The sequence below is a fragment of the Diabrotica virgifera genome, chromosome 7 (assembly GCF_917563875.1).
Source record: "Diabrotica virgifera virgifera chromosome 7, PGI_DIABVI_V3a".
In the NCBI taxonomy this organism is placed as follows: Eukaryota; Metazoa; Arthropoda; class Insecta; order Coleoptera; family Chrysomelidae; genus Diabrotica; species Diabrotica virgifera.
The window spans coordinates 30,486,217-30,509,112 of NC_065449.1; the positions used below are offsets into that span (position 1 = coordinate 30,486,217).

Sequence of the window (22,896 nt, forward strand, 5' to 3'; positions counted from 1 at the left end):
AAAAGCTTTTAAATGAGGTGTCACATGATGTACTTTCCCATTTAAAAAAATCAAATTTATGCCTGTCACCTGAAGAGGGATAGCGTAAAGTTCGAAACGTTGATGCTATAATATACTATGGTTAGTTTAAAAATCGACCTATTCAAGCGCTTTGCTTATATTCTTAAAATAAACAAATTAATAGGAAGGGGGCAACACTTATTCCACCGCACTGTATATAAGATATTATATCTCATATAAAATTGAAAAAATTTGATAGGATTGGATGGTTGCATCTTAGATTTTAGACCATGCAAGGCTTTTTAGAAAGAACTTTTTATCGTACATTAATTGTACTTTTCAACAACGGTTCATTTATTAGAAATAATGTGATACCATAATATGTAATATATAGAAATAATGTGAGACCAGGAAAATGGTCTAATAAGTTTTTCAATTAAAAATCTTTTAAAAATATTTTATTTTAAAAATATTTTTTTAAAAATATTTTTTTAAAAAATATTTTTATTAGGTTGAAAAACTTAGACTTTCATTTAGCAGATGCCGCTACGCACCTACCACCTTCACGTCAGTTGCAGTGGGGGACTAATAGATGTCGAAAATTTTTACCTGGAGTAGAGATAGCAGCCTATGCTTTCTCTGAAGAGCCTCTAATAAGAGGTGAAATCGTCGATAAGAGTGCTGGCCGCGCTCTCTAACCTAAGTAAAAATTAAGACAGTTTTGGTTTCGCATTGCAACTGAATAAAATGGTATACATTTTTATTTTATATTAGTATTACTCCTATAGAGTAACTAGGTCCATTTTCCGTTGGAACTGTACCAGCTGCAGACGGGGGTTGTAAATTGCATAGTGTAGAATTCCTTCCCTTTTGTCTTCACTGCAGCATCCATTTGGCTTGCATATTGTAGAAGCCTTGGAGGTGTCATCAGGAAAATGGTCCAATAAATTTTCAATTAAAAATCTTTTAAAAATATTTTATTTTAAAAATATTTTATTTATTTTATTTATTTTCATTTTATTTATTTATTTTATTTATTTATTTATTTATTTTATTTTAAAAATATTTTTATTAGGTTGAAAAACTTAGACTTTAATGTGAAAAGTCTTTCTAAAGCAAGACTAAAAGACTAAGTTTTCAATCTAATAGCACATAAAATAATACTAAAAATATTACTCTACATCCCACCAGATTGAAAACAATGGGAACCTTCTCTGGTTACACCTCCGAGGCTTCTAAAATTTGCAAGCCATAACGGATGCCGAGACTAAAGAAGATGAGGGAATTTTACAATTTATAATTCACGTCCAAATAATTCTAGGCCAAATATATCAAGTTTTGAAAAGACAGACATCAAATCTAGGTTAATAACAAATCTAGCTTATAAAATCTTCCCAGATTTTTTAAAATAATCCTGTTTGAGAACGACTTCCAAAGTCCGAAACGATCTCCAAAGATTAACTAACACACATCTTCAATACAACAGCCAAGAAATACAATATGATAATATCAGCAGAAAAAAACAAAAGTAGGACAACATCTACATAAATACCCACTACGATGTAGGTACAATCGAAATTGATGGGGAAATAATAAAGCAGGAAGCAAGTTTAGATATCTGGGAATAAATATAACTAGTTACGGAGATGTTAAAGAAGAAGTACGACAACAAAGCTTAAAAGCAAGTAAAGCATCGGGATCTCTCAATAACACAATCTAGCAGAACAAACACGTAAGACAAACAAAAGCAATAATCTATAAAGCAGCAATTATACCTACATATATTGACATACACAAGTAAAAGCATCGGGATCTCTCAATGACACAGTCTGGATGAACAAACACGTAAGACAAGACACAAAAGCATTAATCTATAAAGCAGCAATTAGACCTATATTGACATACACGGCGGAGACAAGACCTGACACATCTAAAACGAGACGACTACCAGAAACAATAGAGATGAAAATACTTTGACGAATATTAGGGAAAAGTCTGTTGGACTTGGATAGGGAGAGAAGCGAAAACATAAGAAGAGCATCAGAGCATGCAATGTAGAAGACATACATGAATGGGTGACAAAACCGAAACGGGGGTGAAACGAACACATTAGTAGAATGGCAGAGGATAGGATAGTACGAATAGCACGAGATACGTCACCAAATGGACGAAGAAGTATTGGTAGACAAAAGAAAAAGATGGTGCGATCATTTAAACAATTTAGGAGGCTAATATTGAAGAAGAAACAGGTTTTAAAGCCTACATACAAGAAAGAAGAAGAAGAGGACGACTTCAGAACCATGTTAAAAAATAATATCAATTAACTCAATATTGATTTTTAAATATGTAGTTCTTATTTATCTACAGCTTCTTTCCATTGTTTTCTGTAGTAAATTGCAAACTTTATCGAATCTTTTATCATTTTTTGAACTTTTGAACCTAATTATTACAACAATAATGTCTAAACAACAAAGTTGCCATGCAATGTCTTACATAACAAATAAACATAGATTTTGGTGATTCTTCTTTTATGTTTATTATTTATGTTTTCTTTCGATTGACGCACTAAATTTATTAATCATTGATTTTTTTATTTAGGAAGCCATAACTTGTTTTTATAAAAAAAATCGTTTTTATACACAAACTTATGATATTGCATCAGATAGAATAATTAAAAATTATAATAAAGCCGTATCTTATTTACTACTGATTCATAAATAGTAGCCTTGATGACATTTTTATTGCTGTATGGATATTTGTTTCAGTTATTTTCTAACGTATCTCAAATAGTCCATTTACTCACGGTTTTTGCTGTACATTTTAAAGAACCGCTAACCGCTTGGATTTTGGATTGAAAAAAGTGATATGGTATCGATATGTGTTTTTGCCCAGGGGGTGAGTTTCACCCCTTCTCGGGGGTGAAACAATATGCGTTCAAAATAAGTCCAGAAATAGATAAACTGACTAATTCTAAGCAACTTTTGTTTTTTCACTTCAGTAAATTGTTGAAGTAAGTTAATACTTTTCGAGTTATTTGCGAGTGAATATAATCATGTTTCACAAAAAATCCACGTTTTTAGACGGTTTTTCGCAAATAACTGAAAAAGTAAGTACACTAATCACAAAAAGTATCGATTATTTTTGAAACAGAAAAAAAGTTTAAAAATAATTTTTAATTGTTAGTAGAATGTTTAAACAAAAATAAAATTTTGTTTCAACACTTTATAAAAAAGTTGTAATGAGTTTTCTCCGAAAAGTGCTTCATTTTTTGGTTATTTCACGTTGAAGTACTCGATTTGGAATTTGACGAATAAGAACCTACTTTTCATTAGCTACATCTCTGCTTCTGCTGGATCTACAAACTTCATGTGTACACCATTTTTTTTGCGCTTTGTATAAGCTATATTTTTATCAGGGCCTATTTTACCACTAGGCCCGTGAGGCACCTGCCTCGGGCCCGCATTTTAATAGGGCCCGAAAAGATCACCAAACAATTTTTTTATTGCAATAACAAAATAAATTTTCAAAATTCTTTCATTTTACGAACGGGAAATGATATGATATCTAACAATAAGAGTCATATTCATAAACCATGAACCGTTCTCCATAAACAATGTTTAATTGTTTAAATATAAATTTTATTTACAGTCCCTGGCCAAATTATTAGACGCACTATAAGATTTTATAAAAAATGTTAATTCTAAGGTGATGCTAAATAGGTTTTTGTATGTACCAGACACAATGTATGTTATTTGGTTGTCCAATTAATTGTCTATATTTTATTACAAATAAAACATCATGATTAATCATCAAATTTGTATTTATTAACTCTTGAAGGGAAACCGAAATAACGACAATTATTAAATGTTAATATTTTGTTGAGCCACCTTTAGCCGCTATTAGAGCTTTAATTCTGCGCGGCATACTATCAGTGAAAACCTGTACTGTACTATCTCCTGCATTTGAGGATGATGGTTGCACACGTAAATTATTCTTTCTAAGAGCTGGGTTTTGTTTGTGACCATATCTTTATTGACTTCTGTTTTCATTTACTCCCAAAAGTTTTCGATGGAGTTCATATCGAGGCTATTGCCCGGCCAATCCAGCAAAAGGATGTTTTCTCTGCCAAATCTGATACAGCTTCTGCAAAGCTTTAACAGACCATGCTGTTTGATAAGGAGATTCATCTTGCATAAAAATTAATGGTTCCCCATTTGGAAACCAGCCTTGGAGCTGCAGAATCAACCGCCTTTACAAGACATCTTTGTACTGGTCTTGCCGCATCATTCCTTTTACCACATACAGACGTCCAGTACCCTTGCCGATAATGACTGACCAAATTATCACTTTTATAGGTTGTTCCACAGCATTTTTTTTATTGTTGACAGGTCTGCTTCAGTGATAAAATTAGATTTGAAATGTTGCAGAACAAAGCCCAATTTTTGGCGCTTTCGTTTTCGAGAAAAGTTTCATCCTTACTGTGTTGCTCAGACTGTAGCACCCTGCAAAAGTCATATTTTTCCAGTCATTAGCGGCAAGGGTACTGGACGTCCATGCGTGGTAAAACGAATGATGAAGCAAGACCAGTACAAAGATGTTTTGCAAAGGCGATTGATACCATAGCTCCAAGACTGGTGTCCAAATGGAGAACCAGTTAGGAAATAGAAAGGATAATTTATGTGTGTCATCATCATCCTTAAATGCAGGAGATCGTACAGGTTTGCATTGATAGTAGTATGCCGCGCAGAATTGAAACTCTAATAGCGGCTAAAGGTGGCTCAACAAAGTATTAACATCTAATTGTCGATATTTCCGTTTATCTTTAAGAGTAAATAAATACATGTTTGTTATTATTTGTTATTTTTCTTATTTGTATAATAATAATTATTACATTTAAAAAAGTTATTATTATTATCATTAATAAATTATATTTAGGGGCCCGAAAATTATGTAGTGCCTCGGGCCTGATTTGAAGTAAAATAGCCTCTGATTTTTATAGCTATATTTTTGCTAAGAATATTTTTTTCGATTAAATACTTACTATTTGCGTTGCGAAAAACCGTCTAAAAACGTGTTTTTTTGTTGAAAAATAAACATATTCACTCGCAAATAACTCAAAAAGTATAGCGAAAAAACTCTATAGAACAAGTGGCTTAGAATTTTGCAGTTTATCCAATTCCGGACTTATTTTGAACGTATGTTTTTCCCCGTATCACCTGGAGAGGGGTTGATTTTCACCCCCTAAGTAAAAGCGCACATCGGCACAATATCACTTTTTTCTTTGACATGTTAGTTATGTGTATGCCAAAGTTCAAGCGGTTAGTTCTTTAAAATTTGGACGTTTTGTAATATTTGACCGTGAGTGAGTGGACTACACGTATCACAAATAAATAATTAAAATGATTATGGAAGCTAATAGATATATTATTTGTCTTTGTATCTATACGATATAACTAATGTGGGTTAGGTATATGACTTTCATTGACGTCAAAACATAAAAAAAATTGAAAACGTGAGTTATCTCAAATTGTATTATTTATTGTATTTAATCACAATTTCAATAATGGAAAATATTTATTTATGTGAAGATTAACAATCTGTTCTATTAGAACAATAAACTATTATGAAATAATCACTGGTTTTATAATAGCTTATTTTTTAATAGGGCCTACAATGAATAAGATTTGAGGTCATTTTGTCCTTCTAAAACACACGATCTAGCAAACAAGAAGATGAACCTAATAGTTGACTAGTAACGAAGAAAAATCAGCTGAAAAAATCTTATACAGGTTTTTGAATGTTCGAAATCTAAAAGGTATATGAGGGATTTATTTTTTAATTTATTTTTTATTTGCTTAGACTATAGTCATTCAGCCAGTCTCAATCAAAAGTAAATATATTAAGGCCATCGGTACATAATTCGCAAATATTTTACGGCTATCCCTACATTTTCTGTCTTTACACGGCAAATTACGTGTAGTAAAATTCACACTGGTATGGATATGTAAACATTACTAGAATGTCATTCTACTTGAAAATGTCATCATTAACTTAAAGAGATGGCTTTTGATTGTTCTTGGATAACTGTTATTTGTATAATTGCAAATTATTAATTCAGTTAATAAATGTGATAATTTTTTCACTAACTATGTATTCAGTGATTGTAATAATTTATATGTACAACAAAAACTAATACTCAATCGAGAAAAAGAAGAAAAGTGTTAAAGTGATTTTTTAATAATATATTGTTACTATGGAACGCTTAAAATTTTGAACATCTTTAACAACAAAATACTTGGATTACAGAATATATTATTCTGATGTATTCTCTGCTTGGATCTTCCACAAATATAATACACAATAAATAACTTTTTATTAAGTTCACGTCTTAAATCAATTATTTATCAAATACACTATCAATATTATTTAATCAACAACTCAAAATATTCCCCATGCCATGTCAAATATTTAAAATTGTCACTGATTGTCACTGTCTGACTGACAATATATTCGACTGAGTGCGTTGTAAGACAAAGATAGATTTGGAAAATATTACCACGGACATTGTGTTCATTTTTTTCGAATCCTGAAAAAACCAATAAATATTTTTGAAAAATCTAAAGCAGAATGAAAGACTAAATTATTACCGAGGGCCGAAAGTCCCTTAGAATAAATAAAAAGTTTATTTTGAATGAGATATTTGAAATTAAAAATCACACTAAATTTTCTCTTAGTTTTTCACCCCTGTAACTTATTAAAATAAACATTATAGAAGTTCTCAGGGACTTTCGGCCCTCTCTAATAACGTAATATTTCATTCTGCATTTAAATTTTTCAAAAATACATATTAGTTTTCTCAGGATTCGAAAAAAAATGAATCCCCATTTGAATAGCATTGCAGCCGAAAATACGTACCCATCCCCTTAAAGAATTTATCAATTAGTGAAACATGGTTATTATAATAATATTACAATTTGTTACTTCTTATTCTACCTACTCATTACACCTAATGTACTGTTGTAGAGTTGTTTTTTTAAAGAAATTCAAAAAAAATTAATTTATATTAATAGACCGTAAGACCATAGTTTTTCATCACCCTGTATATGACCAAAATTGTATAGAATTTAATTTTGCTATTAAACAAGTGTTTCGGAAAAATCAAAAAAGATTAGTGATAATGATTCGACGAAATGGACGGGACATTAACAATCAATTCGATGATTAGAAAGTGGACAGAGCGTTGACGGGAACAATGACGTTTTTAAGATCTTTCCGGGAAGGTTTTTAATTGGGTAAACAAATTGTATTAGTTTTTAGATGTAAAAGTTGAAAGTAGAAAAGAACAAATAATGATACTTGAAATTTGACAAATTGGAAAAGTTATATGGAAGAATATTTGGTTTCTTAAGAAATCAATGGTTTGAGAGAGTTTGTTGTTGATTGGATGGAAAATATCGGGAGTAGGGATAATGAAAGTTAGAGTCTGGATTTGAGAGAGAAATAAGGGGTACTATGTAATGAACATCGATAGAAGGCAGTCGAGTTTTTAAAAGTGAGTAATAAGTGTAGAGTGGTGTGATCAGCCTTTGCGAGCAGAATCAAGTTAAAACCAAATTGTCGACCGGTTGAAGAGTTGTTTTTCCTGGTCCGAGGGAGATTCCTTTGTTTTGTCTAGAACGAGTAGCTGATTATTATCCTTTTGTTCACAAGATATCGAGCAAGGAAAACTGAGTAATAGAATTCGAGCAAGTCCTGTGTGTTTTCCTTGGAAGCAGTTTTGACGTGACGGACTTTTTCGCAACATCCAGAGAGTACGTGTTGGGAGAATCAAGGACGGCGCAATCCAGAAAACGAGGGAGTGAAGAAACAAAAAGGTTAGTCAAATCATTTGTTGGAATGGAGAACATTTGTTTATATCAAAACCATATTTGTTTATTTGTTTATTGAACATTTTTTTAACGCAGTTAGTCATTTCAAATTTGAGAAATCAATTCAAAAGAAGAAAAGTAAAACTCATTAAATTTAGTATGAGTAAATAATAAATTAATTAAATAATTTTTTTTGTCAAAACAAGGAGATATCAGAGTTAGAGTTTAATTTATTAAGTTAGAAATTGTTGCAACAAAGTTAAATTTTAGTATTTTTTGAATCATATGTACACGGCTTATTTGATAAAAACAATAGATTACATTTATATGATTTTGAGTGTTTTCAATTTCCCTGTTTCCACCCTGGAAGAAGTAAGCAGCTAGAAATACTAGAAACCACAGATCACAGGTATTGTATTAAATACAAACTTAGCCCTGAGAATAAAATTGATTGGAAAATTTAATTTGAATTTGCTAATCAATCTAAATAAATAGATAAAGTAGAGCATAACAGTACATACTATAATAAAAATACTATATACCTATTATATTTTACTTGCTGGTTATCAAGAACACATATACTTGCATAAAAAAATTGTGTTCGTTTTTGTATTTTTTTGTTGTTTTTTTTTTTATTTTTTTGTGACTAGGATAAGATGTTAACCCGGTTCAACACCTTTGAGGTAATTTTTTTGGAGGACTCCTCTTAGTGATTTTTTCTTTATTTTTTTAATTTATTTTATATTTTTTGTATTTTTTAGGTATTAGATTATTTTAGATAGTAGATTTTTTTAATTTAATCATTAAAAAAAATTTTTTAATACATATTTATTTTAAACGTATTTTACAAATATAATTAATTACAATAATATTTTACTATCCGACAAAAAAGATACCGAACAGTCAAAAATTTTCTTTTTATTCAGTGACAGAATAAAGAGAATATTTACAGTGGGATGTTCTGGTCAATAATTCTTTTAATTAGGTTATTGGTTAGGTGTTTGTGCTTCTTGCATAAAAAATATGCGGTTCAAGTCACTGTTAACCTCACATTCTTGACAAATATTCGAATCTAATATTTTTATTTTAAATAAATGTGCAGGATAACATGCATGTCCAAATCTAATTCTACTGATGGTGGATATGTATTTGCGAGGGAGGATGAAATTATTATACCAATGTTTTTCCGGAATAATCGGTTGTATCAAACTGGATTGTGTTGTTGATAGGCTGAAGAGTACTTTTCCCAGTGTGTTTTCCAGTTCTTCATTTGTTCAGTTCTTAAACAAGCAAAAGCATCTAGAATGCAGGGCTGATATTTGGTGACTGTTCCATGGATGAGAGAATTTTTAGCGAATTGGTCTACATGTTCATTATGTGTAGGTCCTGAATGTATATTATGAGGAATAGCTGATAAGTGATGATAAATCCCTGAAGCCGTACAGCTGATTTTGATTTGATTTTTTAAACAATAATTAAAAGTTAAAAAATAATTTTTTAGCTATAAAACGGTTTGTTTACACATTCTAGAAAAAAATAGTTCAAATAAAAGATGTAGACCTTACAAAGTTCTTTAATTTGCGACATTTTAAATTAAAAGAATCCCTTTTTTGCAGTAATTTATAAATGCTAATAACTTCAGTTATTAAGTATATTAAGGGACATATTTTAAGGGTCTCTTATGATGGAATGGGGTTGAGAGCTGAAAAAGAAAAGCAATGAGTTATCTCCCATAGGAATGTAAAACTTGCATGCACTTTATGCATTTTTACCCGTTTTTCTATTATCCGCTCTGAGCTCGTAGGTAGAAGGGATAAATAAAAATTCGCGAGCGCCAGTAGTGACAACTCACTGAACTTTAACTGGAAATTTGACGTTCTGAATTAAGAGTTTCATATAATTTTTACTAAATGTCTCATTTAAAAGGCCGAAAGTTTCTTAGAACAAACAAAAAGTTTCTCTTGAACGAGAGATATTTAAAATTAAAAATCACACTAAATTTTTTCTTTTTTTCACCCCTGTAACTCATTAAAATAAACAGAAATTTTCAGGGACTTTTGACACTCGATAATAATGTAGTCTTTCATTCTATGTTTAAATTTTTCAAATACACCTACTGGTTCTATCAGGATTCGAAAAAAAGAAATGCATTGACAAAGAGTTGGTGCAAAATTTTACGTTTACGCTCTTAATTAATTATTTAAGTGCAATAAATGAATAATTTAATACTTAAGAAGTATTATACTATAATTATATTAAATTATACTTTTTTGCAGAAAAATTTTTTTCTAATATTATCTGTCAACATAAACTTCAAAACAATAAGCAAAATATTAAAAATAATCATAATGAATAATAAATTCTGTACTTACTGATTGATATTAACTATCGTTTACAATCCAATTAATTCTTTACGTTGTAAATATTACACGATAAGAATGAAATAATAAGTTTGAAACAATTATTATTTGCTTTTCTCCTTTCCTCTTTAAATTTCCAGCCGAAGCAGTAAGTCATCAGCTAGATGGCGATACCAGCCATACCAACGAAACTCACAGAGGATAGGCAACACTTTTCTCTTTCCAGCGAAATTTCCAACGAAAGCTGTACTAGTAGTCCGCTAAGTATATGGCGATACCAGCGAAGCTCAGGGCGTATAGGCTTTTTTTACGGCATCCTGAACGCAATGCAAAAAGTTGTAAGTTGATAGGTGCTCTATTTAAAAATTGATTTATTTTTTCCTAAATGCCCTGTTCTAAAAAGAAAGAGAGAGAGAGAGAGAGAGAGAGAGAGAGAGAGAGAGAGAGAGAGAGAGAGAGAGAGAGAGAGAGAGAGAGAGAGAGAGAGAGAGAGAATGAACTTACTTACCTCAGTTAAATAGTAGATCATCCGTTCTATATCTCTTTCCTTTATCATCTTATTCATCTCTATATGACATTCTTTGTATAAAAACCTTTTCTGATCATCTGGATCTTTTGGTAATATCGCTTGAAGTAACTTTAGTTGTCTGAAAATAAAACATATAATTAGAGAAAAATCTTTAATCCGTCTAAATATTACGTTTTTCTGGAAATCTTTCTTATTTCGAATGAAACCTCCTGTTTATTTTTTGCGTTTTGAAATCCTTAAAAAATATTGTTATATAAATGTTATATTCCCTATACCTAAATGCCATAATTTCGTAGTTATTGCTACATTTATTAAAAAAAATTTTTAAACAAATTATAAAAATCCATTTTTTCGGCCAGCCTAGATATCATTTTAGGTTCTTTGGATCATTGGAAACAAAAAAGGTCTTTTGTAGTTTTTCTCTCAGTATTTCTTAAAGATTTCAAAACACAAAAAATATACAGGGTATTCCATTTGAAATAAGAAAGTTCATTAGATTTCCAGAAAAACGGAAGATTTGACAACAATGTAATTACCACTACAATATCAGCGGCATTAGAAGACCCCTACCCAAAAAATTTTATAAAAATCGTATTAGCGGTTTCCGAGAAATTACCGTGTTGCCAGACTTTTTCGCAACCCTGTATATGTAACGTTGAACGATGCGCGAGTGGTGAAACAGTGACTTTGGTAAGATTTATTACGTTTAATTAATATTATTTGTGTATCATAATCTCCTTCTAATCTCCATTGCACCAAAACCTAATACAGTCCACACAACTATAAATTATCTTAATAATTTCATGTTCATGTTCTTCTACTGATTTGCATATTTTCTTTGTGTATCTTTTATTAAAGGAGTCGCGTAATTCCTGTCTTCTTTCAATTTCACAGCATTTCTCATCTGCTTCTTTTATCTTCTTTTGTATTTCTCGATGAGTTTTCTATAATATACTATTTTATAGAAATCTTAATCCTGTTCCAAAAGGTAATAATATAAAAGTAAATATTTAATAACATATGAATAAAAATTTGTTAAAATAAAAAAAATTATTCATTCTCCGAGGTAAATTTGTTTGTATGAAAAAACTGCCAGTTAATTATATATTTTATTATATCTGGATCTAATTTTTTTCTGCATTACTCATAAATCCAGTAAGAGTACAAGAAACTCTCGTATTTTTGATTATAATGAAAATGCTCGCGGCGTTGCCAAATGTGTTGTATACATATATAATTTATAATGCATTTACTCGTAATAATTAGGATTTTGATTTATATGGAAATAAAAGAAAAGATTTCATTGATAGCTTGGAGGCCAATACAACCATTACATATGTACCTAACAGTTTCATCTTTTTAAAGTTATATTACCTGTTCAATAAATTCAAGACAGCACGCTATTGAATGTGTAAATAAGCAGTGGTGTCATGGTGCGGGAACGCGTGGGAACGCCGTTCCTGCACTGGTTAAGAAAAGAAAAAAAAAATAATAGAGAATTTAGGTTTTGTAAACAAAAATTAGCAGTGCGTTCCGGCACTGCTAATTTTGCCATGACACCACTGTAAATAAGGAATAATAATTATGGATAATTATAGAAAAAAAAACTGGTTTATGATAATGCTAATCAAGAGGCATGACTCACCGCTGGAATATATTGAAACAAATACTGAAAAATGCATGGGTGTTTCGAAAAAAAAAGCTTTTTGTAGATTGTTTGAGGAAATATATTGTTGATAGTGATCTAATTAAAATCGTATGTTGGTTGAATCTACAATTAAATTGAAATAAAAAATATTTGTTATATAAAAATAAAGAAATCTTTGAAAATCAAAATTAAGAATATTTAGGTACCAAGACTAGATACCAACAAAAGGAGAAATAATAGACATAACAAAGAGTTTAATAAATAAAGCACCCTAGGGAGTAGGTAGTACCTAATAAGGTAGTCAAAGCCTACAGGAAGAAATCACAAAGTTAATGCGTAAAATATGGACCAAAGAGCAAAAACTAAGACAGTGGAGAGAAGCCCGACATCCAGGGCTGCGATATAAAAACTACAGAGGTACAGCATTACAAGATACCATGGACGAAGTTGTAGCTATATCGATCAAAAATAGAAGTAATTCCAAAATTGAAGATAACCTGGTTGAATATTAATATGACAATTAATAGGACAATTTTGGAAAGTATCTGCCCCAGACAAGGAATATAACTTTGAGATAGTAGGACAGTTCGATTATTTAGGAGTAACGTTAACAAATAGGAATGAAGACACTCAAGAAATCCAAAATAGAATTGCTAAATGTAGCAAAAGTTCTGGAAGTCGAAATAATAAGCTGGGATCGAAGAAAATATCCAGACGATCAAAAAGAAGAATCGGTTATCTGACGAACGGTACTTTATGCTAGCGGTACCTGGATCCTGAGGTGTAACCAGGATGATCCTAAGGGGGGGTACAACTATTTTAGTCTCTGGGGGTATGGAATAGTAATGGTGTTAAGAGTATAGAGCCCAAAGTAAATCCAAATGGGGGGGCTTATAACCACCAAAACCCCCCTGGTTACGCCTACGCCTGGATCTTGAGCAAAACCATAGAACTGAAACTGGATAGATGGAAGCGGAAGATACTCAGAAGAATATATGTAGGTATAAAAGATGCGCACATCTAGAGAAAAAGAACAAATAATGAAATATTTCAAATGTATGGACAACAAAACATTTCACACATTGCTAAAGTTCAAAGACTAAGATTGATCGGACACGTAGCTAGAATGAAAGGAGGATGCTGGAATGCCAATGTTAACTGTAGTATTTTTTATCAATAAATGTAAATACATATAATACTAAGTGTTTAATTTTATAAATCTTTAAATTTTAAATAAAAGATATTCTATTTGTTTATTAGCTTAAAAATGTACAGTTGTTTTTAAAAATTCCACACTTATTTAACGGACTTCAATGATTTAAATAGGGATGTTCACAAAAAATTAAAAAGTCATTTCAAACATGTAAAACGATTAAGAAACACCCTAAATAATTGTCCAAAATTTCAACAAAATTGAAAAAGCCTTTCTATAAAAAATCTTTATTAGAAATCTAGCATTATTTTAAATTTCAAGAACGCTTCTCTATTGGCCTGACGTCACTAGTTGCATACCCCAAGCGCGCTCCATTCTCATAGTGTTACTGTTTACCTGTTTGACGTTTCAGGTCATTTTATTTTGTTCTCTTCTTGTTTTATCAGGGTTAAAGTGGAGTTTTATAATGAATTTGTTTAGTTTAAAGTGGATAGACTGTTTGTAAGGACATATTTTGGGTTTTACAAAAATAAACAAATAAAATGGAAGAAGGTTTTCAGAAAGCCGATTCGTATAAACTACCGACTGTAGTGTAGATGTAACAATGGTGTATGATTTATTGGCATCTTGTAAAAAAATAAATCTACCACAGCTTTACTGAGTGTATATTCCATATAATTTTCCATGTCTTCTTTAAGCTAAAAAAATAAATGCTTAATACGCCACAAAAAAAAATAGAGAAAGTTGTATGCATGCATTGTACGCATGCATATTGTATACATACATTGGCTGGTTATTACTTTACCTTGGTTAGGTGTTTTAAAAATATTTTTATTCTTCTTCATGTGCCTTGTCCGTTGTGAACGTTGGCTATCATCATGCCAATTTTAATTTCATTTGAGGCGTTTCTGAATAACTCGATCGATTTTTGTCCAAATCATTGGCGTAAGTTTTTAAGTCATGAGTGTCTTTTCTTCCGGGTCCGCGTTTGCTCTCTATTCTACCTTGCGTTATCAGTTGGAGTATACGATATTTATCATGCCTCATGATATGACCGAAATATTTAAGATTTCGTTTCTTAATTGTAAAAGAGATTTCTTTTTGTTTTCCCATTCGACGCAATACCTGTACGTTGGTGTGGGTCGCCCAGGATATTTTGAGGATACGTGGGTACACCCACATCTCGAATGCCTCTAGCTTTTTCATTAATGTTTCCGATATTGTTCAGGCCTCTGCGCCATATAGCAAGACCGGAAATAATAACATTTTAGCAGCCGCATTTTTAGTGGGAGAGATATTATGTCGCAATGGGTGAAAATATTTCTCATGCATGTTGTTAAATGTTGCTATGTCCTTTTCAACTCTAGATCTTATTTCGGTTGTTTCGTATTTCGAGTTGACAACTGTTCCAAGGTAAAAAATATTTTTGAACTTGGGTATTATACATTTTCATTTCAACCAATCTTTTCACTAAATTATTAATGATTTTAATATAATATAAAGTCATACCTACATCCACATGTAGTTATTTCAAGGTTTACTTTTACTGTATGTATTATTAGAATCCCGTTTTTAGGAATATCCCAGTTTAAGGTATACAAATTTGAGGTCCCGAAACTTTTTCATTTACTCTTTAAGGGGGTAGGTGCAAAATCTTGGTCCAATGCTATTTAAATTCATTCATTTTTTTCGAATCCTGATAAAACTAATAAGTATTTTTGAAAAATGTAAATGCAGAAAGAACAATTACATTATTACCAAGGGCCGAAAGTCTCTGGAAAACTTCTATAATGTTTATTTTATTAAGTTAGTTCTTTAAGTTAGTTATTTTAAGTTCTAGCTGCAACAAACCATTTCTTTTTCTGTTTTAAATTGGCTAGAACGGTAATAAAAATCTTGTCAGAACTGTTTTTTGATGTATTTACACACCCAGGAACAAAACACCACTTATTTGGCTTTATTTTTAATAATTAAATACGTAAAAAACTGCGCACATTCAAATACACTGAGTAAATAAGTATACAAAACTAGTCGTCGATCAAAGACGTTACGATTGCTGACGTCACAGACCGTAGCCTCGCTGCAGGGTACCGTTTTTCTAGCCTCCAAGAAAATCAACATTATGAACTCATTTATCTTAAAAAATATACATTTTTAAACAGTTTTATGATTGTTACGTTTTTATATACCTTGTAATCTATTGAATTTAACTATATTTAAAAATTAGTGAACATCCCTATTTTATTTGAAAGCTTTTATAGTAGGGGAGCGAAGTATGCTAAATGTGCAGTCACTCGAGCGCTTTGGGGACCTATTGGGATATGAAGAGTAGGTCCTAAAACCAAAAAAAGTTAAATAAAGTTTTCCATTTTTAATTTAATTTTCCATTTCCAACAATCGTTTTTCCGATTATGGCGCCATCTATCCATAATTTGAAAAAATGTTACGAATAAAAGTTGCTTATTTTTACGTAAAGCATCCAAATTTGGAATAAAAATTTGGGGCTCCTATTTAAGATTTTAAAGTAACCCCCCACCCCACCTCCGTGTGGAGTCGTGTTTGGTACCATTCGATAGATTTTCAAAAATATTGATTAAGTATATTTTGAAGTTTTTCGTTCTAATGTTTATTTTGCGAAATATCGCGGGATTTGTATTTAAAATTTTAAATTTACCCCCACCCCTCTCCGTGGGGGGTCGTGTTTGGTATAATTCGATAGATTTTTGAAAAATATTGAACACGTATTTTTTAGTTTTTCGATCTAACGTTCATTTCGCGAATTATTCGCTTTTTTTGTGAAACTTTTTAACTCACCCATTTCCTTACGCCCCGCTCAAATCGTCAGATTTTTTAAATAGAAACTGTTTTGCATGTACTTAACTTACCTTATCTTAATCTGACAATTTCGGGTATTTTTAAGGATAGATTTTTTTTTCGGGTCCCCCTTAACGAACTCCCCTGTTTTAAGAGCTTATACAGGGTGTCCAGAAACTCTACCGACAAACGAAGACAGGAGATTCTTCAGATAATTTTAAGATAATTTAACCCAATTCACTTAGTCCGAAAATGCTTCCTAAGGGAGCTAGAGCTCTTTGAAGATGGCGTCTTGTAATTAGTTTTTCTTAAATACCTCCAGAACGCTTCTATTTAGAAAAACAAAAATTGGTACGCGTATTTATCTTCATGATATAAATCTAATCTATCCATTGCAAATTTCTAGTACCGATCATAGGCGTCCGTTTTGGGTAGGGCAACGGTTATTTTATCGCATAACTTTTTTATCTTTAACTTTTATGCATTTTTGATACTGGATTATTAAATTAAGAAGTATTTTAGTACTAAAAGGTATTCTTGTTTTAAATCGATAGGACACACCGTTTTCTAGAAAAATCTATTTGAAAACTTTTCGCTTTTTAAATTAAAAAAAAAATTCAAAAAAAAAACTGTTTAGAAAGGCGAAAACTGGTACATTTATTTATATTCCATAGATAAATCGATTTCATTAATTGCGAATTTCTAGTACTGGTCATAGGCGTCCATTTTGGGTAGGTCAACAGTTATTTTATAGCATAACTTATTTGTCTTGAATTTTTGGGCATTTTTGACACTAGATTATTAAATTATGAGGTATTCGAGTACTAAAAATTACTCTTACTTAATGTTGGTAAAATACTTCGTTTTTTGTTGAAAAGTTCTTTCAATTTTTTTTCAAATTCCAAAAACGAAAAACTTTCAAATCGATTTTTCTAGAAAACGGTGTGTCCTACCGACTTAAATCAAGAGTACCTTTTAGTACTAGAATTGCTCACAATTTAATAATCCGGTGTCAAAAATGCATAAAAGTTAAGGACAAAAAAGTTATACGATAAAATACCCGTTGCTGTACCCTAAACGCACGCCTATGACCGGTACTAGAAATTTGCAACAGATGGAATCGATTCATCTCTGAAAATTAAATACGCATACCAATTATCGTTTTTCTAAATAGAAGCGTTCTGGAGGTATTTAAGAAGAACTAATTTCATGACGCCATCTTCAAAGAGCTCTAGCTCCCTTAAGAAGCATTTTCGGACTAGGTGAATTGGGTTAAATTGTCTTAAAATTATCTAAGGAATCTCCGGTTTTCGTTTGTCGGTAGAGTTTCTGGACACCCTGTATATGGTAGAGGTACATCTGTTATGGCGAGCACGCCACTGTGTGTGTTTATATTTCAATATTTAGACTACGTGACATGATAAACACCAACGCTTGTAATTTCGCGGTGTCAGCGAAATGTTCATGGACTATGAAAGGTTTTAAGAAATATGTAGTTTGTATTCATTAATTTTAGTATCGTTTTGTATCTCTAACTGTTAACATCTCAATAAATTTGTGCATTTCCTTCAGTAGTTACGTTACTCAATTCTCCAACGAACACACCACATTTTATAAAGAATAAGACTGGCGCAGTTAGTAGAAATTTCCAATTAGAAAAAGTAAAGCCTTTTTTTCTAATCGATTTTAATCGTTAATTGGGAAATTGGAGAATTAGTGACTTAGTAGTTGAGTTCCGAGTGTAAGGCCACGAGGAAGGAAAACTGAAGGAACCCGTAAGCAACTTGAAGAATTCCAAGTGTAAGGCCACTTGTTGTGTAAAGCCACAAAGCAATTCGGAAGTTCTGGAGAGGCGCAACTAGTAACTTCGTGAAATCTTCTCAACCACCAGCTTCAGTGAAAAGCCACTCGACCCTGGAAACGGTGAAGCATTTCCACAGAAGAAGCAACAACATCCCGGCTACCATACCGGCTACATACAGTTTAGAATTTCGACCAGTTCCAGTGTAAGGCCACTTGATCTGGAAGGTACAAAACGTGCTCACACCCGTTCTCTGCCCGTTCCAGTGTAAGACCACTTGATCTGGGAAATTGCAACGTTCTCCACCCGTTCTCTACCCGTTCCAGTGTAAAGCGACTAGATCTGGGAAGCTGCAACATTTTCAACCCGTTCCGGTGTAAAGTCACGTTTTCACGGAAGTACTTGAGGTTAGTCGAATTATATTCATTTTGTATTTGTTTTAATTTTTTTATTTACTCTGTTTCGCTATTTTCCAACTTTTAAGATATCATATCTAGTATTTGCATTTTTTATTTATTTAATTCATTTTTGGTTAATACAATGGCAATTAGTAATGTAACAGCAACAATTTCAGTCAGTACTTCTAATAATTATATTAATAGTGACAAAGCTATCAAGCTTATAAATGTTTTTGATGGGTCTTCTTCAAAATTACACTATTTTATAGATTCTGTTGATTTCATTTTTGCAAAATTTGACCCAGCGGAGTTACAAATTTTTCCTTTTATTGTAAAAAGCAGGTTAGAGGGAAAGGCTCTTGATTTCATTGGCTCGAAAGAATTTTCGACATGGCAAGAGATAAAAAATGCTCTCCTTTCTCAGTTTGGTGAAAATTTGGATTTGCAGTGTCTAAATTTTGAGTTATGCCATTTTAAGCAACGTTCTAATGAAAAACCGGTAAATTTCGTTGACAGAATTGAAAAACAATTGATAAGAATCAGTAAAGTTATCAAATACGATTCAAGTTTGAACAATGTTGAAAAAAAATGTTTAAATAATTTTCACAGTAAGACTGCAATTCTGACCGCTATTACGGGCATAAAAGAACCTTTGTGTCAAATGCTTCGTTCTTTAAATCCCAGTTCGTTGATTCAAATTAAGCAAATTTTAAACGATTATGAAAACCAACAATATTTCAAACAAACAAATGACAATTTTTCTAAATTAAATATAAATAATGACAATACAATTTCTTCAAGTAATGCAGGTACGCAAAAAACATTTTCTGCGCCCGGTTCAACAAATCAATCGATAAATCCAAATCCACCAATTAAATTAACCATTCCAAAGTGCACTTTTTGCCATAAATATGGACATAAAGCAGAAAAATGTTATCGTAAACCACAATCTCACAATGTTGTTCATAATACCTATTGCGACAACGACAGTTCAGAAAACGAAAAAGACATAGAAATCGAAGTTGATCAGGATTTTTTAGAGCAAATTCCGCTGACAACTTTACAATTTACCAAGTAGCAAATAAACCGCTTCTTTACGCGCATATTAAAAATTTAAATTTAAAGTTATTAATCGATTCAGGGGCAGCTATATCAATATTGAAACCAAGTAAAATTTTAGACTCTTATCAGTTTAATCATGAAAATTTTAAAATATTTGGTATTAGTAACGAACCAATTCAAGTTACAAAGAGCGTAAACTTTAAATTATTTTCGAGTGTTGAAAAATTCTATATAGTAGACATAAATTCACCTTTTGATGGAATACTTGGTTATGATTTTTTAGAAAAGAATAAATGTGTTATTGACTTTGGTTTGAATACTTTATTTGCTAATCATGAGGAAATCCCATTGTTTTCGTCTGATCGGGAACATAATATATTTAGTCTAAATAATATACACGAAAATCAAGTCCGAAGTAATGTTATCGACTCAACTGAAAAAATTGATACTATTATAAGTAAACTAAAATTAGACCATCTTGATGAAAGATTACAAACAAAGATAAAAGATATTCATGTGAAGTTCCAAAATATATTCTCGTTACCTAACGAACATCTAACTTTTAGCAGTCGAATAAAACATAATATCCGTACTAATCCTGAAAATGCCAGTCCGATTTATACTAGAAATTATCGGCACCCTCACGTTCATAAAAAAGAGGTCAATAAACAAATAACAAAATTATTAGAGCAGGGAATAATTCGCGATTCTGTCAGTCCTTGGAATTCGCCATTTTTTATTGTCCCCAAAAAACCTGACGAAAATAATGTTCAAAAATGGAGGATAGTAATTGATTTTAGAAAATTAAATCTTATCACGGTTGACGATAGATTTCCTATCCCGAATATTAGCGATATTTTCGACCTTCTCAATACCTCTAAATTTTTTTCTACAATCGATCTGGCGTCGGGTTTTCACCAAATTCCCATGAATCCCGAAGATATCGAAAAAACAGCTTTTTCCACAGAAAACGGGCACTTTGAATTTACTAGAATGCCGTTTGGGCTTAAAAACGCTCCTAGTACCTTTGCTAGAGTGATGAATGACATATTTCGAGAGCACATAGGCAAAACATGTTTCATTTATATGGACGATATTTTAATTTTTAGTAATACAGTCGAAGATCATCTTAAAAATATCGAAATAATTTTTGAATTAGTACAAAAAAATAATTTAAAGATCGAACCTGATAAATGTAAGTTTTTAACGGATGAAATAACTTTCTTAGGTCATTTATTGACACCGGAAGGTATTAAACCAGACCCGAAAAAGATTCAAGCTATTTTAGATTTTCCAGTCCCGCAAAATCAAACTGAATGTAAATCATTTCTCGGCTTATTTGGCTATTATAGGAAATTTGTAAATAATTTTGCTGATTTAACTAAACCTCTAACGGGTTTGTTGAAAAAAAATATAAAGTTTCATGTTACACCCGAAGTAGTGGAATGCTTTGACAAATGTAAACAATTTTTGACCTCGGAAAAAATTCTGGTTTATCCTAATTTCTCTAAAGAATTTATTTTGACGACCGATGCATCGAATGTCGCTGTCGGTGCGGTTTTGTCACAGATGTCCGATAACGGTGAGGATCGACCTATCGCTTTTGCATCGAGAACATTAAATGAAACTGAAATGAAATATTCCACTACAGAAAAGGAATTATTGTCTGTTGTACACTTTACAAATTACTTCCGTCCATATCTATTTGGAGTTAAATTTCGATTAGTCACAGACCATAGACCACTTATATGGCTTTTAAATTTAAAAGATCCTAATTCTAAATTATCACGATGGAGACTGAAATTAAGTGAATATAATTTTGATATTCAGCATATTTCGGGCAAAGCAAACAGAGTTGCAGACGCTCTGTCAAGAATTCGATTAAACCATGTGCATCAAAAACAAAATGAATATACCGAATTTGAGAATGTTAAAACTAACTTAGTTTTAAATAATTTTTCCTACTCTAATGAGCAAATCTTAGACGTTAACAATAAGAGTATTTTATATCTATACGATGAGAATGACAGAAATATAAATCATTTCGAAATTATCAATGATAATTTTCCCACAGTTGGTGACTCGGATTTTGAAAAAATTTTAAAGTTATATAACGAAAATCGTAGTAGAGAGATTAATATAGTTAAAATTAAGCCACACCATTGCCTTGAGAATTTTAATACTTTGAAAAAACTAGTATTAGTCCGAAATAAAACTTATAGCATACCTTATTTTGAAAGCAATATTTATTATAAAATGCTCAGTTTCCTTTATCCAGACGTTAACTTTGTAATTTGTAAAAATATCGTTACTATGCCGCCTGTAGAAGATAGGCAAAGGATAATTTTCGAATATCACAACGACCCGAGTAATTATCACAAAGGAATTAATGAAACTGCAGACAAAATTCGACAACTTTATAAATGGAAAAATATGTATAGAGAAATAACCGAATTTATTACTTTATGCCCTACTTGTCAACTCTCAAAATTTGATCGTAGGAATCGTACTCAAGGTTTAAATGTAAGGCATTCTCCGGAGAAACCATTTGAGGCTTTATCTGTAGACCTGTTCTTTTTTGATAAACAGAAAATGCTCACCGTTATAGATAATCTAACAAAATTTGCGCAAGCGTATATTTTAACTGATAAAAAACCAGAAACGATAATTAGTAAGTTAAAAAATTATTTTTCGCTTTTTGGCCTTCCTAAGATGATTATGTCAGATCACGGGGGCGAATTTAATAATAAAAAGATACAAAGTTTTGTTAATTCGTTGAATATCGAATGGCACCTTACTTCGTCTGAGTACCATGCCTCTAACGGTATAATTGAGCGTTTCCATGCTACCATAACAGATACTTTGCGAAGCTATCTTTTAGAACATAACCAGTGCGACTTAGAAGATGCACTTTTAGTCGCTATATACTCATATAATTCTAGTAAACATCATTCAACATCCACTACCCCCTACAGTTTAGTATTTCCATATAAAAATGATAGGGAATTTGATGAAATTTCGTATAATAATCAGTTAGAAAATATAAGGGAAAAACAATGCGATCAAAGGAAAAAGCAAAAGAACCGTTTTGATAACTTAAGAACGAGTAACTTGGAAGTAAAGTATAAAGTTGGAGATAATATTCTCTTAAAAAGACCAAGAAATCCAAATACACCAAAATCGATATTAAATACAGGACCATATGTTGTTCTGGAAGTCAATGAAACCAATAAAACTCTAAAAATTAAGTTAGATAACGAGGT

At 31.4% G+C, this 22,896-nt stretch overlaps 1 protein-coding gene across 3 annotated transcripts in view; it reads right to left on the minus strand.

Annotated features, from left to right (window-relative positions):
- LOC114328060 (dynein axonemal heavy chain 3) overlaps positions 1–22,896 on the minus strand; it is a 793,139-nt gene that overhangs the window by 173,873 nt on the left and 596,370 nt on the right. For all 3 annotated transcript variants that reach the window (XM_050656316.1, XM_050656315.1, XM_050656317.1), the window contains exon 4: positions 10,737–10,875. In XM_050656316.1, coding sequence (XP_050512273.1) covers positions 10,737–10,875 — 139 coding nt within the window. The remainder of the gene's footprint in view (positions 1–10,736; positions 10,876–22,896) is intronic.